This window comes from Oryzias latipes, chromosome 19 (genome assembly GCF_053564925.1).
Source record: "Oryzias latipes strain Hd-rR chromosome 19, Olatipes_Hd-rR_3.1".
In the NCBI taxonomy this organism is placed as follows: Eukaryota; Metazoa; Chordata; class Actinopteri; order Beloniformes; family Adrianichthyidae; genus Oryzias; species Oryzias latipes.
Genome location: NC_136255.1, coordinates 8,890,913 through 8,905,834, shown reverse-complemented (window position 1 = coordinate 8,905,834; position 14,922 = coordinate 8,890,913). Strand labels below are relative to the sequence as shown.

The following is a 14,922-nucleotide window of genomic DNA, read 5'->3' as shown; positions in this document are numbered from 1 at the left end:
TCTGCCATCTTTGCAAACGGCAAGACATGGTGGTCTGCAGATGTTTCAGAGCAGCATCCATAAAGTCTGATGTGCAACATAACTGAGCAAAGCATACTAGAGCTGTTAAATCAGTGGATAAATGGAGCAAAATAGAGACAAAAAACACGGTTATGCACTGATTACAGTTATCTTGGCTGAATCTGTGGACTTGGTGAGTTAATTCCATTGCCCTGCGAACTGTTGTGTTTGTCATGATATAGAGCCGTGTGTCATTCAGTCTCACACTAATACCAAATTATTATTACAAAACTACCTGTTTTTGTGCATTTTTTATTTCGACTTTCTCTTTTGTCAAACCTGTTCACACAACACATGCCAGCTGAACTTACCGATGGATCTACAAGAAGAAATCAAAACAGAGAAGTCACAAGTAAATTTATCTAATTTTACATTACAAACAGAACAGTCTGGGACCATGTCTGTCTGACACATCCCCCAACTACTCTATGTATATGAAAAAACAACAAAACATCTAAACAAAGTGGATGTGTGAACCTCATGGTTGTGTGTGTCTGTGCCTCACCTTTACACAGCCAAGTTCAAACTGGAAGACATTGGGACTGGTAGCCTTTGCAAAGACTGCTGGGAAAAGCTTTGTGCTGGGCTCCACCTGCACAAAGATGTTTGGTTGGACTCATGAAAACAGGAAGCTGCTTTTTTTCAATCATTAAATGATCAAAAGACCAAAGTATGTTATAGCAAAAAAAAAGGATAAAACCTGCCACCCTCAACTAAAAACCCCACAAATTGTCCATCCATCCATCCAGCCATCCATCCATCCATCCATTCAACCATCCATCCATCCATCCATCCATCCATCCATCCATCCATCCATCCATCCTTCCATCCATCCGTCCATCTTCGACTCATCCAGGACTGGATCTTTGGAGCAGCGGGCTAAGCAAAGATGGCCAGACTTCCCTCTCCTCGGCCAATTTCTCCAGCTCCTCTGGGGGGACCCGAGGCAAAACCAGGCCAGCCCAGAGGCGTAATCTCTCCAGCATATTCTGGGTCCTCCCCGGGGCCTCTGCCCAGTGGGACATGTCTGGAACACCTCCCCAGAGAAGCATCCAGGAGGCATCCAGAGTAGATGCCTGAGCCACCTCTTGACGTGGAGGATCTTGCTCTGGGTGACCGAGCTTCTCATCCTATCTCTAAGGGAGAGAAGCCACCCTATAGAGGAAGCTAATTTCAGACGCTTTTATTTGAGACCTTGTTCTTTCGGTCATGACCCAGAGCTCATGACCACAGGTGAGTAATGAAGATCGACTAGTAAACTTAGAGCCTTGGCTTCTGGCTCAGCTCTCTCTTCACCACAACAGATTAGTACAGTGACTGCATGACGAGGGACGCCACTCCAATCCACCTCTCAATCTCATGCTCCGATCTTCCCTCACTTGTGAACAAGACCCCTGGATATTTAAACTACTCCACCTGGCGCAGAAGCACTCCACCCACCCAGAAAGGGCAAACTACCTTTCAAGAACCATGGCCTCAGATTTAGTTGTGCTGACCCTCATCCCACACCTCAACCGCTCCAATGTATGCTGGAGGTCCTGGTTCGATGAAGCCAACAGGACAGCATAATCTGCAAAGAGCAGAGGGGATATCCTGTGGTCCCTAAACCAGACCCCCTCCAACTCCAGGGTGCAAGAAATTCTGTTCATAAAGACTATGAAAAGAACCGGTAATGAAGGGCAGCCCTTCCGGAGTCCAACATGCTGGGAATTGGTCCGACTTTCTGCCCGCTATGTGAACCAAGGTCCTGCTCCAGTCTTACAGAGACCAAGCAGCCCTCAGTAAGTCTCCCCAGACCCCGTACTCCTAAAGTACCCTCAACAGGATGGGTTGGGGGGACGCAGTTGAATGCCTTATTCAAATCCACTAAACACATATGGACTGGATGAGTGAACTCCCACATACCCTCCAGCACCTTAAAAAGAGAGTTGGTCCACTGTTCAATGACCAGGACAGAAACCACGTTCTTCCTACACCTGAGGTTTGACCACCGGACGGACCCTGGCTTAGACTTTCCCAGGGAGGCTAAGGAGTATTATTCCCCATTAGTTGGAACAAACCCTCTGGTCCCACTTCTTGAAAAGGGGAACCGGTCTGCCAGTCCAGTGGTACAGTTCCCGACTCTCACACTGCAGAGAAGTGTCAGCCAAGACACTCCCACAGCATCCAGAGAATTGAGGTAACCAGGGCGGACCTCATCCACTCCTGGAGCCTTGCCATCAAAGAGCTCATTGACTACTTCAGTGACATCAGTTTGGGTGATGGACAGGCACACCCCAAAGTCCTCATCCTCTGCTTCCTCAAGAGAAGCTGTGTCAGCAGGATTGAAGAGAACCTGGAAGTATTTGTTCCACCGCCCCACCTACACTGAAAACTAGTGATGCCCGATATAGACTTTTTACAACCGATACCCGATATTTTCCTGCCTCTTGTAGCCGATATCGATTTTCCACAGATATTTATTTTAAATACTCAAGAAAGATATATTAGTAAGTACAAAGTAACAGCCAATGGCTCTTGTGTATTCAAGAAATTTGCAGAACTAGTTTTACCTGCAAATAAACCACCATTATAACATTTTGTTTTTTGTTGTTTACTGTGTGGTTGGAATGGGAGATTTTTCCTAACAACAAGTGGCATCTCTGCCAATGAGTTATATCGCTAGAGGAGACATCACGTGATTCCTCATGGGAGGAGAGCACCGCCATCTTGGTGAGGTCAAGTCACTGCTGCAGTGTATGCATGTGAACACATTTTTTTGCAAAATGCCAGTTCATTGTGCAGGTTTCAACTGCCAAAATCGGAGAAATGAGTCCACGAAGGAGGAAGGCATAACATTTCACAGGTAAGTACAATATATTTTTTTCTTTTAATGCTGCAGGGGCTTCATTAATAGTACACATGTTGACATGCATGATGCTGCAGGGCCATTTATCAACATGCTGCATGATGTACGTATAATTTGCTGTCGACATGAATGTAAACTTTATTTTGTTAAACCTGTATACAGTATACTAGGACTAGGCTATTATAGTAATATCGATTTATACATTTCTGACTCAGTGACTGAACTTTTCTTGCAGGTTTCCAATGGATTCAGACTTAAGGAAAAAGCCTTAGCTGTCACAAGAGCTAACCCAGATGGATCACTTTGGTTACCAACTAGTAATACAGTCTGGCTATGTTCAAGAAATTTTGTGGAACCACATTTTGATAAGACTGGCCAAACTGTTGAAACCCGGCACCATACCATCTGTGTTATACCAAATTGATCACTCACATGAATCAGTAAATCTATTGTTTTTCTTGGTTTTTGTTTTTTTTCTTTTTTAGGGTAAATCTGTTTTTGACTTTTGGACTTCTTGTTGACTTATTGATTTATTATTATTATTATTTATTTTTATTTAATTATTGATTCATTGTTATCATTTATTATTATTATTGACTTACTATTGATGTATTATTATTATTATTATTAATTAATTATTATTATTGACTTATTATTGACTTATTGTTGGGCTTTTCTAAATAATTGAAATTACATGTCAAAGAGGTCTAAAACTTCTACATGTTTAAAAATTATTTTAAAAAATTCTTAGTAATAAATATTTTTATTTGTTAGTCCTGCAACTATGCATTTTTCATTAAAGTTTGAGCTTTTAAAGCTGACTGTTTCTCTTATTTACACAACAAAGGATGTATGTGTCTATATAAACTATATACATATATATTATATATTTATATATATGTATAAATGTACATAAATATTAATATATATAAATTATATAAAAGTTACTTAGATGCCACTAAAGGCCATAGAAAGCATTATCATGTGGGCGCCGACGACCTCACCAAGATGGCGTCGCGCTCCGCCACCGTCGGCCAGGCTTCCCAAGCGGGCGTGTCTCCTCTAGGGATATAACTCATTATATAACGTCATTTCTCTGAGTTGGACCAATCCAGGACCCATGGGAAAAGCCCAGATCACCAGATTGGTGTCACCACGGTCCTTCTCTGAAGCCAGGTATGGGGTTGGGCGATGTTAGGGAATCTTTACTTTTTCTTCTCATAAAGGGGTTCTGAACCACTCTTTGTCTGGCTTTTCACCCAAGATCTGTCTGCCATGGCCCTGGAATGGCAAAAGCCCCTGGTAGGGTCATCATTGACATCATTGCCCTAACAGGGCTTACCTGGTCAGGATGGCTTACCTGGAAGTAGGTGCTGAGCTCCTTCCCGTTGGCTGTAAAGCTTAGCAGACCAGTTGTAGTGTCCACCAGACATCCGATCTCTAAGCCGGTATTGTTCCTCCCTTGACCACCAGTGCTGCTGCTCTCTCCAGCCCACACCATGAAGCAGTTGCTGCGCTTTATACTGCAGAACAGGGTGGGTGGGTGGGTGGAGGAGGTTGAAGAGGTGGCATTACTCCGCTCAGTTTCAGGACAATCTCCTAGCTTTCTCATTCTACTCACCTTTCATGAACTTTTCCCTTCTCGTCTCCAAGGGTAACTGTGACAGTTCGGACCTTGTGGAGCTCAAAACCAGGATCGTACTGATGAAAATCAGAGGTCACCCATCCTACCCACACGCTGCTGGGCTCCTGACCCGGAAAGATCCGCACCGAATAGTAGTACTGCAGACAGAGACATGTGGTTATAGCCTTAGGGCTGCAAAAACACTTTCGATTTTTATTTAAAAGCCACTTCCTACCACAGACGTATGCAGGAGAAGCTCATAGCCCTCCCTGTCATCAGACCCCGCCTCCTCAGACAGATGAGCTGATTGATGGCTGCTGCTGTCTGTCTTGTTCCTCTTTAGAAGGAACCTGACAACAACCAAAGTAAAATGTAGTCTTTCACTCTCCAGATGGTGTTTTTTGTGTAAAGATCTCAAAACACAATATCTTGACACCACTATAACCTGACACAAGTTTGGGGAGACTTTTGTCTAAAGTTGTGAATTGTAAGTCTGAATATTTTTTCCAAAAGTCTGAAAAACAATTTTTATGTCTTATCTTTATCTGTTTAAGCAGTGCTGCTTCATTCCCAAAACAGTTTCTTGTCTTCAAAAGGTTCACAAATGAATGAAGAAATGCATCAAGGAGAAAAATAAATCAATAATTGAATCGAAATAGGATAATACCATTTGGATTTATGGTTAGGTTTATTTTACTTTAACATAAAAACCACCAAGTGGATCACAGTGGACAACTTACATGTGATGCCAGCAAAAATAATGAACCATGTCCAAGAAAACAACAGAGTTTTTTACATCTTGGCTAAAAACGACACAATCATAATGAACAGACCACTGGGAATTCTTTTACAATAGATCAACAGATGATTGGAGCAGGACTTTAATGGGTGAGCCAGTGTGTTAATAAGTGTTAATATAGCAACAATGCAGGCACAGTAAACATAAACATTAAGCTGGAGATTTTTTCTTTTTGGTTTCAGCCAGCGATCAGTCTGATCTCCAAAATCTTTTGCATTATAGTGAAACTGCATTGTTTGACATAATTAGATAAATTGCACATTACCTCTGTTTGACCTTGGACGACTTCTCTTGGTTGTAATCTTTGTGGTTGTTAAATTCATCTTTCTCTGGTCCACCAGGAACACTAGGAATGTTGGAAACACTGTGGCCATGGGACGACTTTATCAGGACTTCAAAGTCTGAGACGGTTTCAAAATCATCCAGCTCCTGCAGAAGAACACAAGGAGCTGCATCATGAGCATCATTTGGCTCGGGAAACAAGAGAACATTGGAGATCAGACACTGGAGAAGCCGATGCTACTCAGTTGCTGTTAACTGAAACTGTCCAAACTCTGTCAAAAAAAAAAAAAACCTGGAACAGAAATATGCAAAGATTATCTTCTGTAGAGGAATCAATCTTTTGCTTCAAAAAGAGCAGAAACCCTCTGATGTGAAGAGAGACAAATGTCCACTAAATCAGTGTACAACTACTAATTCAGCCTTTCTTCACTGTCCTAGACCTCTCCTAAAAAGAAACAAAGGTAGCCTACATCTCCCACTGGAGGGTTTGTTCTTCCAACTTTAGTTCTTACTTTTTACAGCAAGAAGCCACAATCTGTCAAAGGTAATTAATGACTGATAATGATCTCAGAATTCATAATGTCCTTCAACAGCTCCTTCCTTTTGACTCAATATTACTTTGAAAGCTTGGCTGTGATAACTGCTTTGGCTATGAGTTGTTACCACCCCATGACATCTCCAGATCCTCATAGGTTGGTAACAACTCCCCTCTTCAGGGAGGGGGGGGAGAACCTTTGATGGTTAGACTCTGGGTTACCTTCTTGGATGAGAAGAGGTTGCCACTGGCTCCAGATCTCCACTCAGCACACTCGATAGGCATGCTGAGTCTGTAGAAGGTGATATCCGTGTGGCTGTTTTGGGAGCCAAATGACCTCTGGGTGACCTTCAAGCAGGGACAACATTCCACTGTCCCATCGATTCTGGATACCTGAAAGCCAAAAGTTCAGCCTCAGTGGAAATCCATTTTTATTTAAGGTGATGTTTTTACCAACATGAGGTGGAGCTCATCCCCAGCCGGCTTACCTCGATGTGCTGATGGTTGGGGGGAACCGGCACGAACTGAGGCAGCCTCTTGCTGAGCCACATGGTCACGTCGCGGTTCACATTGACAGCAAAAGGCTCGTAGCCCTCCTGCAGGCCGCATATGGTAAAGTATCTGAGAGTGCTGACGTCCTTCCCAAAGTTCATCCTCCCCACCTGGCACACACCCAGACTGCACACAGGGATGAAACCTGAAGCACACATGCAATCGAGAATCAGGAAGAGCTCCTTGTTAATTGTGAGGCACCCAAAAGAACAATTGCTCAAGAGAATATAGTCATTTCTAGGGCGTTTTAGAAACCTTAGCATTCACACATTAATTGCATAATTCAGGCAGTAAGCATTGGGCTTAACATGTACGTCTTCCAAAGGACAATGTGATGTGCTGTATTGTAACCAATATTCGGCACTGACAACATAACACCAACCGTCTTCAACTTCAAAGTCTTTGAAGGCCAGTTCAGACCCAGAGTCATCAAGGAGCACCTCCCCATTGAGCGTGAACATCATGGTGTGCTCGTTCAGATCCACCATGCAGCCCACTACGTCACCAGCCTGCCAAGCTCGCCCAAAGTGCTCGTTCCCCTGGTGCCAGCGTTGGACCTGTAGAACACACAGGTTCATGCACACGTGATGAAGTCAAGAAAAACTTTTACCTCTCTGTCTCATCTTTCATCATAATTCTGAGGAGTCTTTGCTCCGAGACTTAAAGCTTGATCATGACCTCATATTTCTAATAATCAAATCTACAGTTTAAACAAATTACCAGCATCTCAATTGACAAAATAAATAAATGAATCACAGTTCCTAAATCGATACATTATTCAGGGTCATTTATGTATTTGTTTGTCTTCACATGCCATTACCATCTTCCAAAAAAAAGTTAAATACAGCAATTTGAAGAAAGGGAAGAAAGAAGGATGGGTCCACCTTAAAACCATCAAAAACAAAGGCCTGGTCATCGGATCCCAGCTCCTGATCTGGCAGACAGCCGGGTCTGGCCCAGCCCACCCTCATCTCTCCGAAAGTCAGAACCTGAAAGAACAGTGTGCAGACTTTATCATAGATAATGGCAGAGAACAGCCAGGATTCTGGAGACCTGATCGACCAAGGAGGACCCCCCTGAAGTGGAGTTTATGCTGGTGAAATGTGCACACAAATGCAGAGGTGGGGTCACAACTGATAAGAAACGTTTTTAATTGACTTATTGCCATGCCTATTAAATAGAGTCCCCACCCCCACTCCAATGTATTGATGGTTTTTATAGAACTGGAAGAGGCCTGTGACTTTCACCAACTGCCTCTTTTTCTGAGTTTCTACCAACGTTCAGAGCAGTCATCTGGGAACAAAGATGCCAGACCCTCTCTGACCAGTATGAACTCTTCCAGCTGCATTACTAGATAGAGCGCTCTGTAACATGACTTGTGTTTCTGCAGAGTTTCTCAGCAGATGGAGGAGCTAAAAGTTTTGATGTCAGATCCTTACCTCCAGTTCAAAGTACCACTTCCCAGAATGAACGCAGTAAGTTTTCTCTGCTCGGAAGATCCGGAATCTCTCAGCAGACAAACTGCTGGAATCAGACTGAGTTGCTGGATGGGATGAAAAGACAAAAGAGAAATTCAGAAGAAAAAAAAAAAACATTTTTGAGTCACCCCTTCTTAAACTTAAATATTTAGCCTTGTTTCTGGGTCTTTCTTACCATGGTCCTGGTCCGGAGCTTCCAGGTTGTATCCATACCCTAGTAGCGTTCTAACAGCCTCTCTTAAGCTGTCTTTGTTGGACTTTTTGGTTCTTTCATCCAACAGGGTATAGGGGACCAAACGAGGGTTCCTGCGGTTCTTCAAATCCTGAAAAGAAACAGTTGAAAAGATTAGAACCAAAAAGTAGAGAACTTTTAACTCTAACATGAAACAAATACTTAAGATGTTATTTTAAACATGAATATGAAGAAGACTGGAAAGGAGTGAAGAAAAATACAAAGGGTTAGTCAAGGTTTTGGGTGGTTAATAGAAAGACCCATATTTCTAGAAACAAAACCTGCACCATCTAAATAAAGATGGATGCTAAAGACCAGACTTTCTCCAGAAGCTCTTCCAAATGTCAAACTAAACCTTATCACCTTAACACTACCTAGACCAGTGTTCCCTAACCCCTGGGACACCAACTGCTACCGGTCCATAGACAGCTTGGTACCAGGCCGCAGACAGAAAGAAATGCAAATGCTACTTAAGAGTATTTCCGTTTTGTTTATTTATTTTCAGATACTGAAGGAAGTTTTAATTTTAGAAAACTGACGGATTCTGTTTACCACACCCGGCTGCTTTGACCGCTAATAGTCCAAAGCTAATAAGCTAAAACCTAAACAATAAAACGTATTTGGAAAGTTTCTTTGAGAAGACAAGAGCCAGGGAAGAAACCGAAGAAGAGCCTTCAAAGAAATATAAAGCCGATATTTACAGACAAAATCATTAGTCTTCCTCGAAATACAGATTTATTGAGACAGTTGTTTCCATGTACCAGAAGCCACTTAGCATAATATGCAGCAACTGACTATTGAATGTTTTACACACCCAGATAAAAAAGTTGCAGAAACAATGGATTCGTATTTATCATTATATTTAGAAAATACCAGTTTTACGACCGTTATTTCGTTTATTTTGCTTTATTTATCCATCATTAAAGTTGTACATAAATAAAGATAGTGTTAGCATCCACTTTGACTTAAAAGGGAAAATCTCCATCACAAATTCTAAGTTTAAAGCAGCCACACACATTTTACTGACAATGAAGATTCAATCAAATAAAGTTGCTGATTTGTATAAACTTGTAAAAGGGGCATTTGTAAATTTTCCTTCAGAAAGGTTGAATTAGGCAGGCATCTGTTAAAAAACTTTGACACAGTAGGTATATGATTTTGTGTTAAAAAAAAACAAACCACACAATGAATCAGGATTTATGTAAAAATAAAAAAACTACATTTATGATAAATCTTTTTGCCCTGAAAGATGATCTGAGGCTGAGTTGAATTTTCAGTGTTATAATGGTTGTTGGTTCTCTTTCGGCTTTTCCCATCAGGGGTTGCCACAGTGAACGAGTTGCATGGTTAACTTGGCAATGTTTTACGCCGGATGCCCTTCCTGACGCAACCCTCTCAAAGCAACCGGGCTTGGGACCGGCACAGAAGTAGAGAAGGGAACAGGGAGCAGCCCGGAGTTTAACCCTGGTTTCACGGACGGAAGGCGCCGCAAACCAGCACGAGCTAAACCGGCTCCCTTTCAGCGTTATAATGGTATTTTATCAAAAAGAAAACTGTAAAGTTGCTTTTATTGATTTTTTTTAAAATCAGAAACAACTTCTACAAATCAACAACTTTATTTCATTGAGTCAGTCTTCATCTGTAAAATGTTTTCAGATTTTGTTAAAAACAAAATCTGTTGTAGTAGCATTTTAATTGAAACTTTTTCAGAAACTGGAAGCCTAAAAAAATTACATGCAAATTTCGACCATGTTCAGACCAGTCCATGAAAATACTGTCTGACATTAAACCGGTCCATGGCCTGAAAAAGGTTGGAGACAACTGACTTAAACAGCCAGTAGATAATGGTCAGTATGTTGCGAAGCATGTTGTGCATGCTTTCTGAAATGTTTTTAAGCTCAAAACAGTTCTCTCATCACCAATACTCAAAATATGTAAACTCTATAAAGAAAAATGTTTTTCATCTCCCTGAAAGGTCAGGTGCTCCTGCTCTTCCTTCCTCCCAGATAGATTGATTCAAAAGTTGTTTTAACAACCCTATCATTCCTTTATCACACAATTTAACATGCTGTAAACCCATAAAAAGCTAAACATCAGAATGTGTACAGGAATATTTTTTAATTCTATAAACTCAACCAGCAAATAAAGTAAATGCAATTGTAGTATTTATTTTCTGAACCATCATACAAATTGTTTGAAAACCAGTCAATGTGATTTCCTGAATTGTTTTTTTTTTTTTTTTTGCATTCTGTGTCACAGTTGAAGTGTATCAATGATGAACATTACAGACCTTTCTGATCTTTCTAAAGTGGGACAACTTACAGTGACTGCTAAGGGGAACAATAAGTCTAAGGACATCATCACCATAATGTCTCTAATTTTGCTCAGTCTTGTCCTTGCACACCAAGTCTTTGCCTTGAGGTTCTCTTTTGTGAACACCTTTCCATGCGTGTTAGAGAAATGGTGTGTTGTTCCACATTAGCCCCATTATTGCAACATATACAGTACATCAAAGGAAGACAGACAAGGGTAGAAGGCTTCAAATTAAAGAAGGTATTTTTGGTTCAGTATGTCACCTGCTGGATGCCGTAAGTCCAGCCTTGCCGAATGCGATCTCTTGCCCAGACATTGTGAGCATTTTCTGCCAGCTTGTCTACCATGGCCTCCTGGCTGGGAGTCAACTTGATGTGGTTCAGGTCAAGAGGTGCAGGTTTATAACCACTTGACAACTCGTATCTAGGAAAAAATAAAGAACAGAAAATAATGGTACTCTGGTCTAAAGTTTTTGTTTACCAGCTCCTTTGTTTTAACACTTCTTTGTTGGCTTTTAATTTTTTGTAGTATTTTTAAATGTACACATCCTTAAGAATATCATCAGGAGGTGTGTCCTCAGCTTTTGCTGCTATGCTGATGACACACAGCTTTACATCTCGATGTCTCCTGAAGATAAAAGTTCAGTCAATGCCTGATAATGCATCCATCCATCCATCTTCTTCCGCTGATGAGGGACCAGGTTGTGGGGGCAGCAATCTAAGCAAAGATGCCGACTTCCCTCTTTCCACTTTCTCTAGCTCCAGTAGAGCTAGAAGAAGTGGCTTCTAGCAATATTTTCAGCCTAGAGATGTAGTCTCTCCAGCATGTCCTGGGTCTTCCCCGGGGTCTCCGCCCAGTGGGACATGCCTGGAACACCTCCCCAGAGAAGCATCCAGGAGGCATCCAGACTACATGCCCGAGCCACCTCACCCTATTTCAAAGGGAGCGCCCAGCCACCCTATGGAGGCAGCTCATTTTAGCCGCTTGTATTCAGGACCTTGTTCTTTCGGTCATGACCCAGAGCTCGTGACCATGGTAGACTATTGGTGATTAAGCATTGGAAACATAATAATAGATGAAAGTAAAATGTTTTGCAGCTCAACCAGGATGAGACTGTGGATTTAGTGATGGTTCCTGAAACCAGGAGAAAAGAATATCCCATAAAATGAATTTTATTTTCCAAAGCATGAAGCTAAAAGCATTAATGAGTTCAGAGATCTGCAGACATATTGAGGAAAATCTTTATGTTTACACAATTAGTAATGATGGCTTCCTGCTGGTCTGCAGAGAACATTAAAGTCAGAAAATTAATAGTGTCATTCGATTCACTAGGAAAAAGTCAGCTTTCTTCTCTAATCAGACTTACGTTGGTGACAGCTCCAGGCTCTTCACTCTTCCCACAGCCTTTTCATCAGCCAGTCCAACGTGGCAGCCCAACGCCAGCAAAGTCCTGCAACGGAGATATCGATTCCAGCTGAGCAGACTGGTGTGGGAGCTGCCACCACACTGAAGCACTAAGGCCTTACTTCAGGGTCTCCAAGGACATCTGCAGGTTGTAGCTTCGCTCTTGTTCAGGAAGCTTAGAAAACTCCACCAGACAAGGGTGCTGCCGCTTGTTATCATCTCGAACCTAAAAGGCAGAGAGAAGATGGAAGACACCTGTAGAACATATAAACACTTTCTTCCCGAAGGATGGACTCCAGAATGGAGACTGCTATGTGTGTTTAAATTCCAAATTCTCCAAGTCAAAATCTTTCTGCTATTGGAAAGCTGCTACCGGCCCTGCTAAGTCCCAGGCTGATGACCACTCCGTCCCGCAGGAGCATTTATTTAGGCCCAGGTCGCGTACCAGGTCGCGTACCAGGACGCGTACCAGGTCGCGTACCAGGTCGCGTACCTCCTCGATCAGGAGCAAGATCAAGACGCCCCCTCACCTAGCCGTCCTGCCACGGCTTCTGCTACCAGCTCGGGGGTTCCTACCCGGGAGTTCCGGGCCTACTAAGGCAGCAGTGTTGTCCTGAGGCACGCGTTTCTCGAGCGCTGCACACGGAAAAAGGGCTCCCGTTCTCTCAGCCTTGCTTACGCCAGCCATGCTTTAGAAATGTCATGCTTCCCCCATAACACACTTTACAGCAGAGCATGAAACACAAGTATCCCTGCATTCTGTTTCCATAATAAAAAGTAAGTTAAGTATTACTACAAAATAATATTCATACACACTACAAAGCTATCTCCTCACAAAGATTTGTGTACTTTAACTGTGTAGTTTGTAGTTTTTGAATTACTTGTACATAAACATAGTATTTTAGACTCAAATACTGTATAAGTTGCCAACTTTTTAATTCATTAGAACATAAACAGTGTCTTAGACTAAATGTATACACTTGAGACCAGAAGTTTACATACACCACATAAAAACACAAAAGCAACTGTGCTCTATGGGGCTCTCAGGTCCTCTGGCAGACTGATCCATAAACGAGGGCCATAGTGCTGAAAAGATGTCTCTCCATAAGTTTTGGGTTTTACAGCTGGAATGGTTAGAAGACCAGTGCCAGAGGATCTCAATGTCCGCGAGGATTCATATTTACCAAAAAAGATCTGATAGATACGAGGGCGCAAGACCCTTAAGACATTAACAACTGTTAAAACTTTCTTAAAATCAATCCTGAAGCATATTGGGATGGCCAATGCAGGGATTTCAAAACCAGAGTGATATGAGCTCACTTCCTGGTCTTGGTAAGAACTTATGCAGCAGAGTTCTGGAGAAGCTGAAGGTTCTTAATGTTAGTTTTTGGAAGTCCAGCAAGCAGGGAGTTACAATAATCAATTCTACTCATCATAAAAGCATTCATTAGAATCTCCATGTTAGCAGGAGAGAGTAGAGGGTGGACCCTAGCCTAATTTTTAAGGTGATAAAAACAAGTTTTAACCACATGTTTTATATAAGGGATAAAAGTTAGCTTAGAGTTTAAAACAATGCCCAGTATTCTGACTGTTTCTGAATTGCTTAATTAAAGATATTTTAGCATCAATACCTGTTTCTCTGTCTTGGCTTTAGGACCGATAACCAATATTTCAGCTTTTCCTGATTGAGCTGCAGAAATTAATTTGCCATCCATGATTTCACATCTAAAATACAGTTAAAAATTGCTTCTATTGGCCTTGTGTCATCAGGAGACATAGCTATATACAGCTGGGTATCATCAGCATAGCTAGGAAAGCTGATGACATTCCCCAGTGAAAGTATGTTAATGTTAAAAAGCAAAAGGCCAAGGATGGAACCTTGAGGCACACCATATTTAATTTCATGGACCTTAGAGAAATGTGTGTCCATGCTTACCATAAAATTTCTCCTCATGAGATAAGATTTGAACCACTTGAGAACAGGCCCCGAAAGGCCAAGACTTTTAAGTCTTTACAAGGATCAGGCTATCAGCAATATCAAAAGCGGCACTTAGATCTAGTAGAACTAATACTGAAATCTGTCCTGAATCAAAGGCACACCTGACGCGTTAACGATTTTTAACTAGCCTGTCTGTACTGTGGTTCGTTCTAAAGCCAGATTGGTTTATCCAAAAAAAAGATTTTTTGCAAGAGAAACTCATTAAGCTGAATAAAAACAAGTTTTTCTAAAACCTTGCTTGAAAATGGCAAGTTGTTGACAGGTCTGTTGTGAAAACCAATGGGTCTAAATTGGTTTTCTTAATTAATGGTTTCACCAATGCAGTTTTAAAGGCAGCAGGGAAAATACGCGTCTGTAGAAAGCAGTTCATGATAGGGGCGTGTATTGGCAAGAGTTTGGCGATAGGTTCACACCTGTTAAACAAGAGAAAAAAGTGTGAAAATGTTCATGTCTGAGAAAAGTGTAGAAAGTGTGTAGTGAGGGGTTTTACTGCCATAAAACATCTGTAACCCTATTCCGCAGATTTCATCAATCACAGATTTTTATTAGAACATAACTCTTTCAATAAACAAGGGAACACTACTGGTGAAAAAGGTAATGCATATATATGTCCAGCTGCAGAAGACATAAGAACTTCTAATTTTTTCAGTATCACAGGATGAGAAACAGAAGTGCAGGACACTGCAGGTACACAGTATGAAATTTAGGGCAAAATGTGAGATGTGCAGGAAGCTGCAGCCCTCCAAAGTCTCAAAGGGACTATGATGGGAGATGATCGACTATTTCTTTAAACTTA

At 41.7% G+C, this 14,922-nt stretch overlaps 1 protein-coding gene across 2 annotated transcripts in view; it reads right to left on the bottom strand.

Moving 5' to 3' along the window:
• ryr2a (ryanodine receptor 2a (cardiac)) overlaps nucleotides 1-14,922 on the bottom strand; it is a 310,570-nt gene that overhangs the window by 213,601 nt on the left and 82,047 nt on the right. For both annotated transcript variants that reach the window (XM_023949560.2, XM_023949561.2), the window contains exons 22-35: nucleotides 12,250-12,353; nucleotides 12,090-12,173; nucleotides 10,987-11,146; nucleotides 8,354-8,501; nucleotides 8,140-8,243; nucleotides 7,585-7,689; nucleotides 7,083-7,257; nucleotides 6,637-6,845; nucleotides 6,371-6,541; nucleotides 5,597-5,760; nucleotides 4,768-4,882; nucleotides 4,530-4,690; nucleotides 4,269-4,431; nucleotides 566-652 (exon numbers count right to left, since the gene is read on the bottom strand). In XM_023949560.2, coding sequence (XP_023805328.1) covers nucleotides 566-652; nucleotides 4,269-4,431; nucleotides 4,530-4,690; nucleotides 4,768-4,882; nucleotides 5,597-5,760; nucleotides 6,371-6,541; nucleotides 6,637-6,845; nucleotides 7,083-7,257; nucleotides 7,585-7,689; nucleotides 8,140-8,243; nucleotides 8,354-8,501; nucleotides 10,987-11,146; nucleotides 12,090-12,173; nucleotides 12,250-12,353 — 1,950 coding nt within the window. The remainder of the gene's footprint in view (nucleotides 1-565; nucleotides 653-4,268; nucleotides 4,432-4,529; nucleotides 4,691-4,767; nucleotides 4,883-5,596; nucleotides 5,761-6,370; nucleotides 6,542-6,636; nucleotides 6,846-7,082; nucleotides 7,258-7,584; nucleotides 7,690-8,139; nucleotides 8,244-8,353; nucleotides 8,502-10,986; nucleotides 11,147-12,089; nucleotides 12,174-12,249; nucleotides 12,354-14,922) is intronic.